This window comes from Urocampus carinirostris, chromosome 5 (assembly GCF_059441175.1).
Source record: "Urocampus carinirostris isolate Australia breed hairy pipefish chromosome 5, RoL_Ucar_1.0, whole genome shotgun sequence".
Taxonomy (NCBI): domain Eukaryota; kingdom Metazoa; phylum Chordata; class Actinopteri; order Syngnathiformes; family Syngnathidae; genus Urocampus; species Urocampus carinirostris.
The window spans coordinates 7571026-7588697 of NC_142353.1; the positions used below are offsets into that span (position 1 = coordinate 7571026).

The window sequence follows — 17672 nt, forward strand, 5'->3', positions numbered from 1 at the left end:
GGTGAAGTTTGTGTCTTATGAAACAGCCAGATTTAGAAATAAATGACCCGACATCTTATTTGTTATTTGAATATAAATGAAGTTTATTTACGACAACTAATTATGAATAAAAGTCATTGCAACAAGAAAAAAGAAATGACTGGAGGGCTTGAATTGCTGTTAGCTTGCTATTACTATCACTAATTTTATATTTTGGGGATGAGGTGTGAGCCAAATCAGTATCTCTTGTCTCACTATCTCCCTCTATTATGAAGCAAGAGAATTGCGTGCCTGATTCTACATCTGCAGACGCTCAGTATGTCACATACTTAATTGTAATAAAAATATTTTAAAAAATAGCATGTGAAAATGCAGGAATTTTGAAAAAAAAAATCCCCAAATTGTTAAGTTAAATGAGAAAGAACTTTAAGACTGAATAAATATAACCATTTAATATATGTTGAATTCTATATTTGCATGATGACAGGTAAGGCGTAGCCTTCCCTGACTGCACGTCACTGATGGGGTCATCTAAAACTGCCAATATAGAAATACAGTAAATTGTTTGGGGAACACTCCCTCCATAAACAGGTCTTTAAAATCCTCACAAGAGAGCCAAGTCATGATTTTAATTTTAATACGAGACCGTTAATAAATGATACAAGCTTTTCCGCACTGTTTAGTGAAAATGTCAAATGCTGTTACTCGAGGCACATGTCAGAAAGATTTGCATCTTCTTTCATAAAATGAAATATGACATACTCTGGATTAGTTTTTCTGTTTCCACTTGCAACTCGATAATGACATTCAACAATAGATTTAATCCTTTTCGCCCCACAAATTTTGCTTCTGTGTCCATGTTGCCTGATGCACGGCATCAGTAACCAGCGGCTTTGCCCATTTTCCTTGGATCGGACACTGCACTGATACAACCGTTGACCTTTTCCACTGCGTTGACCACAACAAACACCTTCTTGGCGTATTTTTGTTCATGTCCCATAGTTTTCAGATCTTCTCTTACATCCTAAAAGACAACACAAAGCGTTATACACAATATGGGTTGTGCCCAAAGGCATGATTTTTTTTTCTTCCCGTTTACGACCTTGTCGAAGTTGGCTTCAAACTGCACTCTGTTCTCAGAGTCTACAAATACAACTGGTGCAGCAATCGCCTCCTTCAGGCTCTTTCCGAACCAAAGGTTGTTCATGATCGCCTGAGAGGGAGACAAAGTGATGCCTGATGACACTTGTTTGTAGGGGTCATGCTCTGACAAACCAGGGGCTAGCATTTTTTAACGTCAGTTTTGCATGGACACGTACTGAGGCCATTCCTGTGGTGATCATGCTCCCACCAGTTGATCCAACGACCAGCAACTTTGAATTAGACTTGAGCACAGTCGGAGCCATGGATGAAGGAGGCTGTTCTCCTGTCAACACAAAAAAACAGCATTGGCGCTATTTAGTGAGAACATGAGGAATTGTAACAAACAGAACACCAGGCATCTTTTGAATCTTCTCAGATACTTTAAAGTCTCTGTGTACAAAGATATTTATAGTCCCTGTAAACAGGAGATTATGTGTTTTTTTACTCGTAACCTTGGCAATTGTCTATGTTTCTGTCATAAGGCTCAGGGCAAGTACCTTTACATAACCTGAAATTGCTGTACCTTTGGGGCACTCCATCAAAGGATACCTCAAACGAACCTTGTCAAGTGTTGATCCCACTTTATTTAAGCGCTTTTACAGTCAGTGCATCTTTTACAAGTAAACATCCACAGTTTTCTCATGTCCCACAGCTTGAACCAAAGTCCATAATGGAGGATGTTTATTAATTTAATTCTGATCTAGTAAGATACCAGTACTCGCTACAATGGTCAATTCCAGTATTGGCCACCCTTTAGTTGTTTTTTTAACAATAAGTTTTTAAATAAGAGAGATTGTCTTGTTATTAATTGTATGCTACTCTAACGGAAAAATATCCTAAGATTGTGAGCCATTACACATTAAACTGTAAGCATGAAATGATTTTATCTCAGCTTTGACTAAATGCCGATGCCCTTCGTAAATCATTTACTGTATATAGAAATATATTTTGGTGAAATTGATTTTCAGCCGGATGTATGACATTTAGTAAAACTAAACAGAAAAAACGCCTCTCCCAGGGTAAGCGACCTGTTGCACACTACACTCAGAATTCATTACAAATACGAGACATACAATTGGAAATTTCAAATGTACCAAAAAAAATCTTGAATCTCTTGAAAAAAAAGGACATTTTGATGTTTGGGGTTTTCCTGCAGTTTTGATCCAGACGTCTTAGTAGATCTTTTTAATCGCTACTTGCATCACTAAACTGTGTTTCTTGTTGGGACAAAAACACACAGTGAAGGGTCCCCATGGTTAACGTACCCAAGATTGTGCTTGAATTCTCACGGACATGTGATTGGAAGTAAAAACGTCACATTGACAGTGTTTGTAGTGAGAAATTGGCATTTTAAATGGCCAAATGCTCCCAAAACTCTATTTAATGTGATATGTTTCTCTTAAAATTAGAATACTTTGTTGGAACCTCTTGTTCTGTAGAATTATCAGTCATTTGATGGTTGACCTTCAGCTTCCTTTGGCTAGTCCATAAAATCATTCAACTTGAGCACCATTTAATTTAATTTAAATTCATGTAGGAAATATAATCATAAATGTTATGAAAAACAGATGTAATATTTCTTTCCAGCCTACCAGCAAACATTCTATCAACTCTTCCACAGAAGTCACACAGGTGGCTGTTAAGGATGACTCCCGTTCTCGGCGACAAAACCCTCGAGCCAAATCTGGAAACCAAAACACATCACATAAGCTTTCACATGTCGAATGGAGACATGACACATGGACTTTTCTTACATGTGGTTGATGCTGCTAGTGACCGAAACAGCAGAGCCGTCCTGTGCCAGGACAGACACGTGTGTGGTGCCCATGCTGTCCACGTGAGAGGTCATGTTGTAATACTGTGCTTGCTGTGACCTTTTGTCATTGATTAAAGCACGGATGTGATCGGCGAAACTGTCCTCTTTGAACTTCCTGGTCAGCTGGAAGAAGTGAAAACGACAGGCATTAAAACATGGTGCTCTTTTGTCACCCCTACGCTGTCCTCCAATCTAGGGCTGCAACGATTAGTGGATGTTGTTGACAAAAAAAGGATAATAGAAATAGGCGGCAATTAATTTCGACTATTGTCACGATGCACATTTTTCCAACTGAGCGAGGTATAGCTTCTTGAATATAAACTCTGTTGAGTATCTCTGTCTCAAGCCATAATATACAGAAATGACAGCGTCAACGTCAACTACACATACCAACAATTCTAAAGTTTGGGAGCATTTCAGTCTGGATATGGTAAAAAAAAAAATTAAAAAAAAAAAGACTACTTGAACAGTTTGCAAAGCAGACCTTGCGTATAATGGCAGTGACTCTGTGATGCATGAACATTTAAAGAGAAAGCACGTAGGACGTTTGAATAAAAACGGAGTCGGACTTGCCACTGAATGTACCCCACAAAATGTTCATAAATGCCATGTTTGTCTGGCAACGTGCTGCTACGCTGTGCTGATTTGGCACTGGTTTTCCTTCGTATTAGACAAGAGTCAAGTCAAGTCAAGTCAGGTTTATTTGTATAGCCCTTAAGTACTAAGACTCTCAAAGGGCTGCACAGACCACAAATTATTGCAACCTACAGACTATTGTTACACCCCCCCGATCTAAAACCTACATGAGGGTAAGGAAAAACTCAAAAACCTCAACATAAGGAAAATGAAGAAACCTTGTCCATCTAGTGGTCAAACATTACACAAACCTTTGAAAAAAACATTCGTTTATATAATGAGTACAAATAAATTAACTGTAATACAACCATGCATTTATTTAAATACTCCTAGGTCAATAAACCTGCATTCATTTGACATAACATGAGGTTCGCCATCTTCCTTCTACGGAACCCAATTAGATCAAAACCTCATAAAAGGCTGGGCAAAATAATTGAAGAGAAATGGTGCACATTGGTCACTTTGAGTCCCTCTAGTTTGTATTCTACCTTATGCTTTTTAGCACTCGTTTTCAGCTGAACTACACAATACAGCAACATCCAGTGGTCAAACAATCCACAATGTCCCTTTAATAATTTGATGTGTTATTGTTCAAAAGAGTATACCGTACAGTTTCGGAACCATTGCCGTACATATATAAAATTAAATACTTCTCGTTTCTGTGCCGACCTGAGAATGTACTTCAAACTTACGTCTGAACTAAAATCAAGATCACGGTTATGTTTCTTTAATCCGTTAGCAAACTTGAGAGCTTCAACGTAGCGATGATAAAACAATGTTTTATGCTCATCTCTCAGGGATTCTGGGGTCAAATCATATCCTGTTAAAAAAAATACTGTCATGAGTAAAAAAACAGACATTGTATGGGTTAGTATTCAGGATGTAACGATAATGGCAATTTTGGTTTTCACAATAATCAGAGCAGCACATCTCTTAAAAAGGTGATTCATTTTTACAATTGGAGCACCCTTAAGGGGACATTTTGTATTATTGCGCACTTCCTAGTGGTAAAAAAAAACTTCATTCATAAAAAAAAAAAAAAAAACACACATTACTGATCCGAATTACAAGCAAAGATGCAGGAACTTTCTTACAAACGTGCATTTTATTTCAAACGTGGGTCAAGAAATTTGGATTTATTTTACATGAGTCTCACCAATAGGAGGCTTGCATGATTGTTCACCATCTTGCTGCTACGGGTAAACTCAAAAACCACAAAAAAGGATTGGGACCTTAAAAATGAATTGTGGCACTACATAAGGCTGCCCAAGGGTACAATATAATTGCTAACACCCTAAAGTTGAGCAGCAGTACAGATCCTCCAGTGTTTTAAAAAATCAGGATGCACTCACAACAGGGCTTGTTTTGGATATCGAAAGAAAATGAGTGAACGTGCAAAATGTCACATCCAAATGCTATTTTAGAAAATAGGGGCAGGAGTGCTGTAAGAATTGTTGCAGAGATTGAAAAGGTGGGGGGTAGGCCTGGAAGTAGTCAGACCATACACTTCAGGAACATTCACTTTAGGGTGTATTCACTTTTGTTACAGAAGGGTTAAGTTAGTGATGATTATATTTTGAGTTTTTTGAGTGTTAAAATTTATACTGCTCTAATAGCTTTACACAGACTACCTGTCATTGTGTCAAAGTGATGCTTCTTCATTGTTGTTCTACTATACACTATAATGAAATCACTGCAGAAATGTGAGGGGTGTACTCACGTTTGTGACATACTGTACAAAAAATGTTGCCATTCTCCCCAGAAAACGTGGTAAATACTTTTAGCTTAATAGTATAAAATTACATTGATTTTGGGAAGTTTAAACCATGTTTTGTTTTGTATTTTACCACAAGCGTATATTTTGCAAGTATGAAAATATCGTTTTTTGGCATATATTGTTACTGATTCAGTTCTATTTTTATGTCAAATATTACTGAAAATATACCTGACCAATATGTAACAAGTTTATTTGTGCTGTTTAATTTGGTTTTGGACAGTTTGTCCCCATTGATGGCAAAAAATATCTCTTAAATCAGGTACACTAAGCACACATTTTGGTAATCCTTTATAAAAAAATGTTGACTTCTTAGCCAAAAACAACATTTTGAACCAATATACTTGCTGATGTCTCTTAGGAAGTAGAGATAGAGAGGAGAGGATCCCCAGTCCCTTCGCTCCCTCCACTTTAGCCGCCTCTGACGACACGCAGCGGACCATGGTGGGATAATTCTCTTACCTCTCACGAGGAGAGTGCCCCTCAAAACAGGGCAAAAATGTTGAAGAGGATCTACAGAGTAGAAGTAAATGGAAGGAGACCAAGAGGAAGGCCGCGATTGACGTGGATGGATGGTGTCATGAGTGCACTGCAGGAAAGAGGTCTAAATCTAGTGGAAGCTAGAGCTCTTGTTGGTGATAGGAATGAGTGGAGAGATGTTGTAAAAGCATAGTGGGATGTTTGGATGCGTTCTAAGGGATGGGCATGGCACCTGTATGATGCGGTAGGGGTAAACCAGTGAAAGCTGTCGGGCGCTGCTGTTGAACAAAAGAGTCTGTTGTGTCACCCTGACCCGAGTGACATGGCCGCTTTCTTGTGTCCCATTTCATCTGGAGGGACGAAAGCATGACCAACTTAGGTGCCGAGGTGCCTAACTTGTTTGGGCATTTGGGTTGGCCATGGTCCAAAAATGTTTGTGTGTGTTTTTTGCTATTTTTTTACCTTTTTTTATTTTCTTTTTTTATTGTTTGTCTTGCTGTCGGTCACCCTTCTTGAGGGATATGATCAAGGTAGATACTGTAGATAGATAGATAGATACTGTAGATAGATATAGATAGATAGATAGAATCTTGCTAATGGAGCACATGATAATGACATAATATGACCAAGACAACTATTTAACAGAGATTGGATTTTTGTGAGCTTTTTGGGAAAAAAAAAATTGTCAACCTACCCACAATATTGTGAAAATTATTCTATAATTTGTGATTTTCTACTGTCAAACCAAGACATTAAATTATCGTTACATCCCTTGTCATGTGGTTATTCCAGCAAGCATGTTTGACACGGATATCATCAAAAACAAAACAATCTAGACTAAAAAATTAAGATTGTATAATTCCTAAGTCTTAAAAGTTTACCGAAGTTTGAATATTAAACAGTGAAGCTCAAACATAGTCACTGGCGAAATGCATCAATGGGTCACCGATTTGTGGATTAATCAAGGAAATAGCTGGATCAATTGCTGAGCCACCAAGTTTGGGAAAAGACTTGAGGGTATAATTAGAACGGAAGAATGTGAGTATTTGCGGGTAACTAGAGAGTTCCAAAATGATGAAATTCAAACTGAATTAACAAGAAGCTATTGAAGGTGAGTGGTCAAAAATCTGGATTTAGAATGAGAAATATACTAGTGACTATAGTGATGCGAGTCATAATTTATCTCCTCAGCTTCTTGAACAAACACAAACGACTTTGGCTTTTTGTGTCCTCAGGGTCAACTTCTCCCAAGTTCTTGCAACACCTACTTGCTGGAATACTCCTGGGTTCTGTGAGCATAAACAACCTTTCATGATGTTTAGGACAAGGCTAAGGATGTTTCCGCCTCCTGGGGGTGGAGCGGTATACATTTGAAATTCTCCCAGAGGAATAGTCCATGCATCGCTAACTGTTGCTCTGTACGATGCCAAGTCCTGCAATGTCATTGAACCTCCTGTGGAAAGACATGGGAGCAAATAAATATGACCTGATTTTATTTGACACTTGAAGATTTTGAACAAAACAAGGCAGCTGTACTTCACATTCTGGAAGGATCATCGTGTGGTTTTCAAAACAACATTTCTCAGAGCAAAAGCAGACATCGTTGAAGTTCCTTTGTCTAGTGTCAAGGATTGAAAGTAAAGTTTTTTTTTTTATATAAAAGTGTGATAGATAGAGCGGGTGCTGGACCCCATCCCAGCTATTTTCAGGCAGTGGGTTGTGAACTGGTTAGCAGACATTTGCAGGTTACACAGGGACAGACAACTCACTCGCTCTTTCACACCTAGGACAATTTGGACCGGCCAATTACCCTGACATGTAAATGTAAATGGTCTGCATTTATATAGCCATTTTGAAGCCAATGAAGACCTCCCAGAGCGCTTTACAATGTGCTTCACACTTTTCCCTTTTACACACTAACAAACCGATAGCAGCGTCAGCCATGCAAGGCAACTCCCTGCTATCGGGGTCATTAGGGATTTAGTGTCCTGCCCAAGGACACTTCGACATATAACACGGAATCGAACCTGCAACCTCTTGATCTCAAGACGAGAGCTCTACCTCCTGAGCTAGTGCCCCAATGTTTTCGGAATGTGGGAGGAAAACCGGAGTGCCCGGAGGAAACCCACGCAAGCACGGGCAGAACATGCAAACTCTGCACAGGAAAGCTAGTAGCTGGATGTGATCCCATGACGTGAGAAGTGTGCCGCGGACGCGCTAACCCCTCAGCTGCCACCATATATACATTCTGTAGTCCTTTTTCTTCCAAAAAAGGTTTAAAAACCATGTAAACTGTATCTTATCAATATCATTTTTTTTTTGTAGCTCTAAGCAGGATATGTTCCATTTACGTAATTCTATTCACTACTGAGGGCGGGATTAGCGATGACCATCAAATGATTGAAATATGCCGTTTATCCCTTACTCTCTTGTTGTTTCCTTGTAGCACTTTTCCATTAATATTTAAATTACAAAGAGATTTACACAATGCACCAGTGAAAGTGGCTGTCTTAGGCAGACTTACAACTGTCGCGTTTTGTTGTTGTTTTTTGTCTATGTTGCCTCTCTGTCTGCTTTAACGTTTGGGATTCCATTTATGCAAATCACGACATAATAAAAAAGATCATGATTGTATTCATCCAACAATACCTGCCTCCTGTATGTCTTGTATCAAATTTTCAGCGATTCTTCCAGAGTAGAAGGCATCTGCACCAAGATTTGCAATTGTCTCCAACGTGTCAGCAAGTGTCTCAAATTTCACAATATCTCCTGTTTGCAGCAGATTTCCATTTTTATCCGAGAACAGCGCACTAAAGGATGAATCAGAAAGGTATCATCATGCAGACACTTGATAAGTGGACGTACACTTAGTAGGTTTAACATCTGCGAAGTTCACTATGGTGACATTGTGGCAACCCTTGGCCCCATCCTACAAAATAGGCAGTACTCAGTGGGATGACACAACCTTTCCTATTTTCCGGTACATGCCCTGCAAGCAATCGGCTTCTGGAAGTGGTCACACCTGAGGCCACGCCAAAAATTGCTCCTCAAGCTGCACTTAAGGACAGTTGCCCAGACTGAAAGGAGAGAGGACCAGGCTGGTGAAGCTAACGTGCCATTTCCTCCACGCCTCTACGGTAAGCGGCCGGTGGCCGAATCTTTTGCTGAAGGATCTTCTTTTTCTTTGGACCGAAAACAAGGCAGAACCCGGGCTTTTGGGAGCGCCTGAACACGTAGTGGTTTTGTTACTAACTGTTCACACTCTCTGCCTAAGGTGTTCTCGCTCCAAGAGGGGGAGACTAAAGGACCCATTCAACCCCTGAGCAAAGTCTGCACAGACCACAGAGAGACTACCTCCATTTGGAGAAAAATGTTAGTTTGTTGGATTTTACCTCCCATTTCCCCAGACCATTTTCTTTAGTATTTAATAAACCTCTATGTGTAAACCTAAAAAAAAAACCTTAGTTGTGTGTTTTCCGAGTGTAAAACCCGGGTTGCCACATCGTGCATGCTGTCTAATATTTTGAGTCCTTTAATTAGCTAAAAGTATGCGAGTTCTAAATAATTCTGTATTCAGTTACAACTTGATTTTTTAAAAATTTATATTAGTTAGCATGGATAGCTTGGCAGTCAGGGGGAGGCGGGTGAGGTGCTGCCTCACCTGTCATTGTGAAAATGTCACGAAGATTACCAGAACAGAGCAGGAGACCCCAGAGCGTTCGTACAATACTTTTATTGGAAGGAAGGAATGACAAGACGTGAATCTTCGATCCGTTGTTTGACGGATTGTCGAGACTTGACAGGCTGGTGAAGGCTTGGCGGGAATGGTTGCGGACAGGCGTAATCGTCGTGTTGTTGGTTGGGGCTGGACAAGAAGGGTGTCGTTGTGTTCGGAAGAGAGATCAGGAGTCAGGCAGGCAGGGCGTAGGCAGATTCGGAAACGGGTCGGCAACGGAGATCAGGTAGAACAACAGGATTAATCCTCCGACACCCATGTCTCGGTGTAGAATGCTTAAATAGCGAACATAACCCAATCAGAAGGCGCATTCCAGCGCGCCAGATGATTACCCCAGGTGGCTCCACTTAGGTAATCATGACAGAACCCCCCCCTCAAGGGACGGCTCCAGAAGTCCCCCAGAAAAAAAAAAATAATAAATTTAACCCAAGACACGTCACAGGGAAACACAGGCAGATCAGGACAGGCAGAATCAGAAGAGTCCAGACTCAGGGGGGGTCAGATTCAGAAGAGTCCAGACTCAGGGGGGGTCAGATTCAGAAGAGTCCAGACTCAGGGGGGGTCAGATTCAGAAGAGTCCAGACTCAGGGGGGGTCAGATTCAGAAGAGTCCAGACTCAGGGGGGGTCGAGCAGGCAGGCATGGGAGTCGAGCAGGCAGGCATGGGAGTCGAACAGGCAGGCATGGGAGTCGAACAGGCAGGCATGGGAGTCATTGCGCAGTCATGCGGCCGGAGGTGCCTCAGCCGATTTCGCCATGTCGGAAAGGGCTTGCCGAACTGCGCATTCTGAAGGGGAATTGCGCTGCTGATTCAGGCTTTGATAGTGGTCAGGGGGGAAATGTACGAACGCGGGGTCCATTCTGGTCGGAGGATTCTGTCACGAAGATTACCAGAACAGAGCAGGAGACCCCAGAGCGTTCGTACAATACTTTTATTGGAAGGAAGGAATGACAAGACGTGAATCTTCGATCCGTTGTTTGACGGATTGTCGAGACTTGACAGGCAGGTGAAGGCTTGGCGGGAATGGTTGCGGACAGGCGTAATCGTCGTGTTGTTGGTTGGGGCTGGACAAGAAGGGCGTCGTTGTGTTCGGAAGAGAGATCAGGAGTCAGGCAGGCAGGGCGTAGGCAGATTCGGAAACGGGTCGGCAACGGAGATCAGGTAGAACAACAGGATTAATCCTCCGACACCCATGTCTCGGTGTATAATGCTTAAATAGCGAACATAACCCAATCAGAAGGCGCATTCCAGCGCGCCAGATGATTACCCCAGGTGGCTCCACTTAGGTAATCATGACAGAAAATATTAAATGGTAATAAAGTTTTCCGATTTGAGTGCACAATTTCTGGATTTTCTTCTTCAAAATGGTTTGCTTTTCACTTGTATTAATGATATTCATAATATAACTAATATGTAACTTATTACTGTGCTAAGCGTCTGTAATTGCAAAGCGAGGCATGGAATTCTCTTGCCACATGCCACGAGGTGATGGCAGGACCAAGGACTCTGAGCGCACACCTAAGCCACAAACAATAGAAAAACTGATAGTCTTACAAGCTAACTGCAAGTCAAGCTATCCGGTATTTTTTTTCTCGATGCATGGAATTGTTTTCATAATGGAAAATTACTTACCTATTGATGTTTATTCATTCAAAAGGAGCAGTATTTGTCGTATTACCGTTCTGAGTGTCTGCAAATGCAGAATGCAATTATCTTGCCACATAGCAGGAAGGTGATAGTGAGACCAAGGATTCTGGTTCGGTTACTACTTCAGCCCCAAACAATAGAACTAATATTATAGCAAGCTAATAGCAAATCAAGGCATCCAGTACCTTTTTTTCTTGTTGCATGGATTTTTCGGAATGGAGGATTACCGATCAATTTATGCATTCTTTTTTCTTTTTTTAAATAAGCAGTGCATAGACTCCATTTACTACATTGTTTCTATGCTACAGTTGAAGGGGTCAGGAACCATAATAGTAAATTATTTTGATGGCGTTGTTTTTGAGAAAGAAAGAAATACTATTAATTTAAGACAAATTTAAGCAAAACCGCCAAACTCTCTCCCCAGACAAAGTCTAATGTTTCAGTAAGTTTTATTTCACTGTGTTATGTTAGATAATTTGATCAAATCTATGAAATAAGAACAATGCAAGAGCCTGAGTCCCATATTAACAAATATAACACTTTAAACTTGTCTCATTCCCACTATTACTTAAGATTTTGGGGGTCTTTCTTACTTCTTTTTTTTTTTTCATAAATAATGGTTTCAAAACAAGGTGAAGCTTGGTTCTTTTGTAAAAAATAAAATACCGCAAACGAGGTTACTGACATTAACCTTCGGTGCAGACAGCACTGGGCAGACAAATGTAGGAATTGCCCCCGTCACCCCATCAAATTGCTCTGTGTGCTTGGTTGGCGTTTCTGGCTGATAAGTGTTTTTCCGTGGGCGTTTATCATTAAGTGTCTCAACAGTGAACTTAATGTAAAGAATAAACGGGGTCTGTTGGTGTCACACCTTGACTATAAAATGTAGTGGGAAGTATCCTCTTTATATACTTTATCGAACAAATTTACATGGAAGAGCTATGCCAGCTATTTGCGCAATAGACTCGATCGTCAGATTTGGTACAATACAGATGATATTTACAAGATAACCATTTTATCCTCGAGCCATATGTTCTCATGAAAAGAGATATATGTGACTCATGAGCCTTAGGTTCCCGACCTCTGTTTTATACATTGCTTTCTCGCTCTGTTAATCAATTTATGAATAAGATATAGATTCATTTATTTGTAATTCTGACTGCACCTCAAAAGACACAAACCTCTCTGCGCCTAATATGAAATACTTTGGTAGTTGAAATACATTAGGTGCTAACTGAAGCAGACCATCAATGGAAGTACAAATTTGATGAGAGATTTTGCATCGGATTACATTTGATACAGAAATATTTGTCCTTTGTGTTAGGTGCGTGGCGTACCGCAACGGTTGTGACTCGTTGCTCTCACAGTGAGGCAAGTACTGGCTGAGGATTTTTGGAATGGGAAACCCCTGTCTGGCCAACTGAATGCTTGGCTGGAAAAGTGTTGCCCATGGCAACTTGCCATAACGTCTGTGCGCTTCTTCATAACCACGCAGTTCTCCAGGGATTCCAATCCAAAGACTGCCTGGGTGAGGAGCCACTGAAATACGACAAGTGCAATAAACATACATGTCAGGCATCAGCAACTTAATAACCACACTCAATGATTAAACGTGATGTACATCAGACTACATTTAAAGCTTTGTTTTTCGTGATTTAAAACACTTTTGTTTTTAATTTGGGTTTCCGCCTTAATAATAGAATTGTTAAATGTGTATTAGGACATTTGGACTATTCTGCTTGCTTGTGATGAAGAATGTGGTTCTACTTTGTCTACTGAACATATGCAAAGAAGATGGCATAGAATGCCAAAGCTGGGTCAGTTTGACTGTTATTGTGCACTGGGGTTCATTATTTTGACAATTATTGAGAGTCTGAGCACTTTCCGTTTGTATAATAGTCACCGATTGCTATTCATGTTACTGTTCTGGGATTCCCACACCCTTTCGGGTTTATTTGCTTTTTGTACCTATGAGATTTCGTTCTGAAAAATAGGGTTTGAGGGAGGACCTTGAAAACAGGTTGGACTTTGTACATTCCTCTCCTGATCTCATTGCAACCTAAACAATAATGAATCTACTGTATCTCTCTATTTTGAATGTCTAATAAACTATAAACTTATTACAGCTGCTTTTATAAGCCTATTGTCGGTTCCAACATTCAGCTTTCTCAGCCTCTTATGAGTGCTGGTGTTGTTTTGTTGTACGACTGCATTCAAGGACATTGTGAATTCTAATTTATCCCACCATTTTTCTTTGGTATGTTAGAACATATGCTTCCAGTTGTTCAGAAAATAAGAGGTGTGTTTTGAGGAAACTGAAAAGCCAGTCTTGCATTTGTTTGTTCATTGAATTGAAATCCCTACCTGTCAACTTATACAATTTGATCATATGTTTTACCATAAGATTTGAAATTAATCAGATTGAGAAATAAATATGATTTTCATTTAAAATATCGTATGTTTATTTCATGCCTACCCCTAGGTGAAGATTATTTTATTTCATTAAGCGTCGTTTTCTTTGGCCATTCTTCACAAAATCTCCTAAATCATGAGATTTTGCATGCACGTGTGGGTTATCTTGTACCGGTGATACCTTCTGGCGCTAAATTAAGACATGGATGGAAAATTCACCATTTGAAACATGGCAGAAAAGGAGATTGCAACTAGTAGGTTTACATCGTGCAAAACCAAAAAACAGCTGTAAAAATTGAGTACTAATCATCGAAATGACAATAAGTGTGACAAGCGCCATCCAATTTTTGACATAAATAATTGGACCCCAAAAAGCATCCTCGACATGCCTGTAACGCGACGATGGGATAAGTAAAGGAGTAATTAACACCTTCAGAGCTGTTCTACAGTAAGTATTTTTACACTTTTTTTGCAGTTAATTGTTTGTGTCTGTACATTATCTTGTTGTGTTTAATCCCCTTACACCAAGGTTCTTGAACATGGTGTCCACAGACACCAGGGTGACCCTAAGGACAGATAAGGTGGCTGCAGACCTGTTCTTAGAATAGGTCACTAGCGCTAGCTCACTGTGACATCCGAGTAAAAGATGATTTTTTTAGTGGTTGACTAAGTCTATTTAACCCTACTTCCAACATTATAACAACATAGTAGTGACATGCTATGTTATTTTAGAAATCTATATCAAACTGGTTGCCCACTGTGCTAATTAGTAACAAAAAAGTTGGAGACCACTGCCGTACAACACAATTATGTTAATTTTTAAATGGTTTGTTCTGAATTTGGAGAAAAATATGGTCTGGAGACATGCTATGTTGAGGGTGGGCAAACATTTCTGTGTCCATGGGCCAGCTTTATTTTCTGAAAATATTGATTTTAATTAAATCTAACCTAAAATGTGGCCAACATAAACAGTCAGTCAGTATTGCTGCTTCATGGTATTATTACATATGGCATCACTCCCTGGAAAGGAATGTATGACCAGATAAAACCAGAGTTGAATTTAGTTTCTGTTTGAAACATTTAAATATTCTATCTGCCTTCAGTTTGGAAATATAGGTCTACCTTTGTTGACAGACAGAAGTTGTGTTACTACCTAAAGGAAAGAGGCCAGGCTTTGGACACGACTTCAGTGTTAGAGCATTGAAATTCTCCGGGACACGCTCGCGAGAATTGATGACTTGGACTTTGCCTTCAGGAAAGAGGAGACAAGGGCAATATTTCAGCACGCTCGGTTCCGAGGTAAAGTCGTTGCAATGAGGAAATGTGACTGGGCACCGGTGCTGTCCATCACTGTGAATAAGGCTCCGCCCCCGAGGCCCAAACTCTGAGGATTGAGGAGAGAAGTGCACAGCAGCGCAGCAATGGCGCCATCTACTGCTGAACCTCCGTTTTCAAGCATGTCTCTGGAAAAGAAAAATAGAACTCGAAATCAAAATTTGAAAACAACTTATAATTGTTTTAAGAAATATAATAATGCCATATTCACTGTTCAACAGTTAAAAGTCGTTTTATTGTGTCTATATCATGGTACTACAACACTTTTTTTCACGAAATGACGAAAGGCATTTTACAAAAAAAAAATGAAATGTTTTAGAAAAGGCACTAAACCAAATTAGAGAACACACTGATAAAAAAAACAATTACTTTGATATGGGAAAAAAATTCTCAAGGTGACAACAGTCTTGGTGTGTGAGTGAATGGGTAAGTGTGAAGCACATTATAAAGTGCTTTGGGAGGTCTACATTGACTTGAAAAGCGCTATATAAATGCAGACCATTCACCATTAGTAAGAAGTGTAGAGGCCTCTGCTGTGAATGACTTCAGCACCACTGCGGCCACTGGATAACAGCAGTAGTCTCTCACACTGCTCTGCGGTGATTTTGGTCCATTTTTCTTCCAGCCTTCTCCACAGTTCGGTGATTGTAGTTGGTTTTATTGACCATAACCTTGTCATTAAGGATTTCCAGAGGTTCTCGAATGGGTTGAGATCAGGATTGTGGGCAGGCCATGCCATTATTTTAATGTTTTCACCTTTGAGGAAATTATTTACCGTTTTGCTGTGTGACATGGAGCATTGTCCTGCATGAAGACTGTAGGCTATTCAGGCTATGACCGCAAGTAAGGAACCATGTGCTGCTGAAGAAGGTTCTAACACACATTTGTATTCACTTGGCCATGTACAAGAGACCCAACTCCTGCTGCAGAAAACATTCCCCAAACCATGACACTTCCTTTTCCACCTTTCACTGACTGTTTACAGTTTGGGTTTAATCTTTCAGCAATGTATCGCAGAACATACTCTGGACAAATTTGCCTCCGTCCACACAATATGCTCCACAGGAAAGCTCAGTCTAGCTTTCTTTTTTTTTTGCTAATGAGAAGTTTGGTCACTGCATTGTGGGCTTTCAGTTCAAACGATCTTTAAACGGCAAGAGAGATCCTTACCATGTTCAGCACTGAACTGGCGAGCAATTCCAGCTGCAGTATGGAAACGAATACCCATTGACTCTCTCTTGTATTTGTCTCCCGTGGACAACCAGCCTTCTTGGGCATTTTGAATGAGTTTGTAGTCTTGGTAAGATTCAATATTCTTACAATCTCAGATTTTGAACTATCATCTTGTCTCGCTTTGGCCGACAGGGTCATCCCTTTCATTTTTGTATATATTTGTGTTTATGTTTGTTTATATATGTGTAGATACATGTATATAGTTTAATTTTGTTTGTTTTTCTATGAGTTTGGTTTTAAGTAATATATCATTATCAATGGTTTCCTCACTGTTCCCCTGTTGATTGATGGTAGTCGGCAACTACAGCTAGTGCTTTGCGAGTGGCGCCTGGCTTTAGCGACATCTGATGGACATATTCAAAAGTGCAAGTCATAGTTTGCGGCTCATTTTTATCTCGTGCTTCCATCAGAATGGTCTCACAGGCCACATAAAAATGTTGTAGCGGGCCCTATTTGGTCCCAGCTTGAAACATGTCCACTAGATAAAAGAAGAAAAAAAACCTTCCTACCTTCCAACTTGTGAACACGTCCAAGTGTCTGCAGCTACCGCAGCATGGATGAAAGAGCCTTGTGGACACTTGCGCATCCCAGCTCGACTGATGCACACTGACACCACAATAACGCACAAGCAGAACATAAGCAGCAGTCCGCAGCATGCAAAAACTCGCCTCTCGCTTATTCCCATGGTTGCTCTGTGTCTTGTCAATCATCAAAACATGACTTTTAAATCCATAAATGATATCCGCAAAAAGTGTGAATGCATGTGTGTAAGTGTAAGTGTAGAGATCATCACACGTAGAAAAGAGGACTTTGACTCCGCCTCTGTCAAGGATTCCTAACTCATGAGTAAAATGAAGGCTTTGGCCTGCCACAACATATTTTGGGTCACATAAAAGAAAACAATTGTGTGTTATTTTACATTTCTAACATATTGTTTGCAGCAAAATGTGAAATATGTTTGCAAATTCTAAAAAAAAAGGTGGCTGTAAACAGAGAATAAAAAGAATAACAATGGGGTGATACTGTCGACCACAACATATTACTTGTTCGTCTGGAATGCATTGGTATCTCAGGAACTGTACTCTGATGGTTTAGGTCCTACCTGTCAGACAGGATGCAATGTGTTAACTATGGCACTCTGACCTCTAAACAATCTAATGTCCCCTGTGGTGTTCGACAGGGCTCTGTACTTGGCCCCCTTCTTTTTAGTATTTATATGATCGCGCTTGGTGACATTATCCGCAAGTATAATATTAGTTTCCATTGCTATGCAGATGACACTCAATTGTATGTGCCACTGGAGACAACTGGACAGTGAAGTTGTAGAAATCTGGAGGCTTGCCTTACTGAGATTCAAAGATGGATGTCACTTAATTTTTTGCGCCTTAACCCAGAAAAAAATGAAATGTTGATTATTGGTCCAGCTCACTGTCGTGAGTTGTTTTCAAACAATACCCTGAACCTAGACAAATGTAATATCA

At 40.1% G+C, this 17672-nt stretch overlaps 1 protein-coding gene across 3 annotated transcripts; it reads right to left on the reverse strand.

Annotated features, from left to right (window-relative positions):
* Positions 1 to 274: 274 nt before the first annotated feature.
* ggt5a (gamma-glutamyltransferase 5a) lies at positions 275 to 16876 on the reverse strand. Of its 3 annotated transcripts, none has more exons than XM_088335020.1 (12): positions 16701 to 16876; positions 14959 to 15086; positions 14777 to 14872; positions 12549 to 12735; positions 8478 to 8638; positions 7135 to 7281; positions 4267 to 4394; positions 2877 to 3061; positions 2715 to 2806; positions 1299 to 1405; positions 1082 to 1192; positions 275 to 1003 (listed from the first exon to the last, which is right to left on the reverse strand). In XM_088335020.1, the coding sequence occupies exons 1-12, from the start codon at positions 16874 to 16876 to the stop codon at positions 857 to 859; spliced, it is 1665 nt and encodes a 554-aa protein (XP_088191146.1). In that variant the 3' UTR covers positions 275 to 856. The 3 variants fall into 3 exon arrangements, with proteins under 3 accessions (XP_088191146.1, XP_088191147.1, XP_088191145.1); XM_088335021.1 differs by having other exon boundaries at positions 2877 to 3049; positions 12549 to 12750; XM_088335019.1 differs by having other exon boundaries at positions 12549 to 12750.
* Positions 16877 to 17672: the final 796 nt, after the last annotated feature.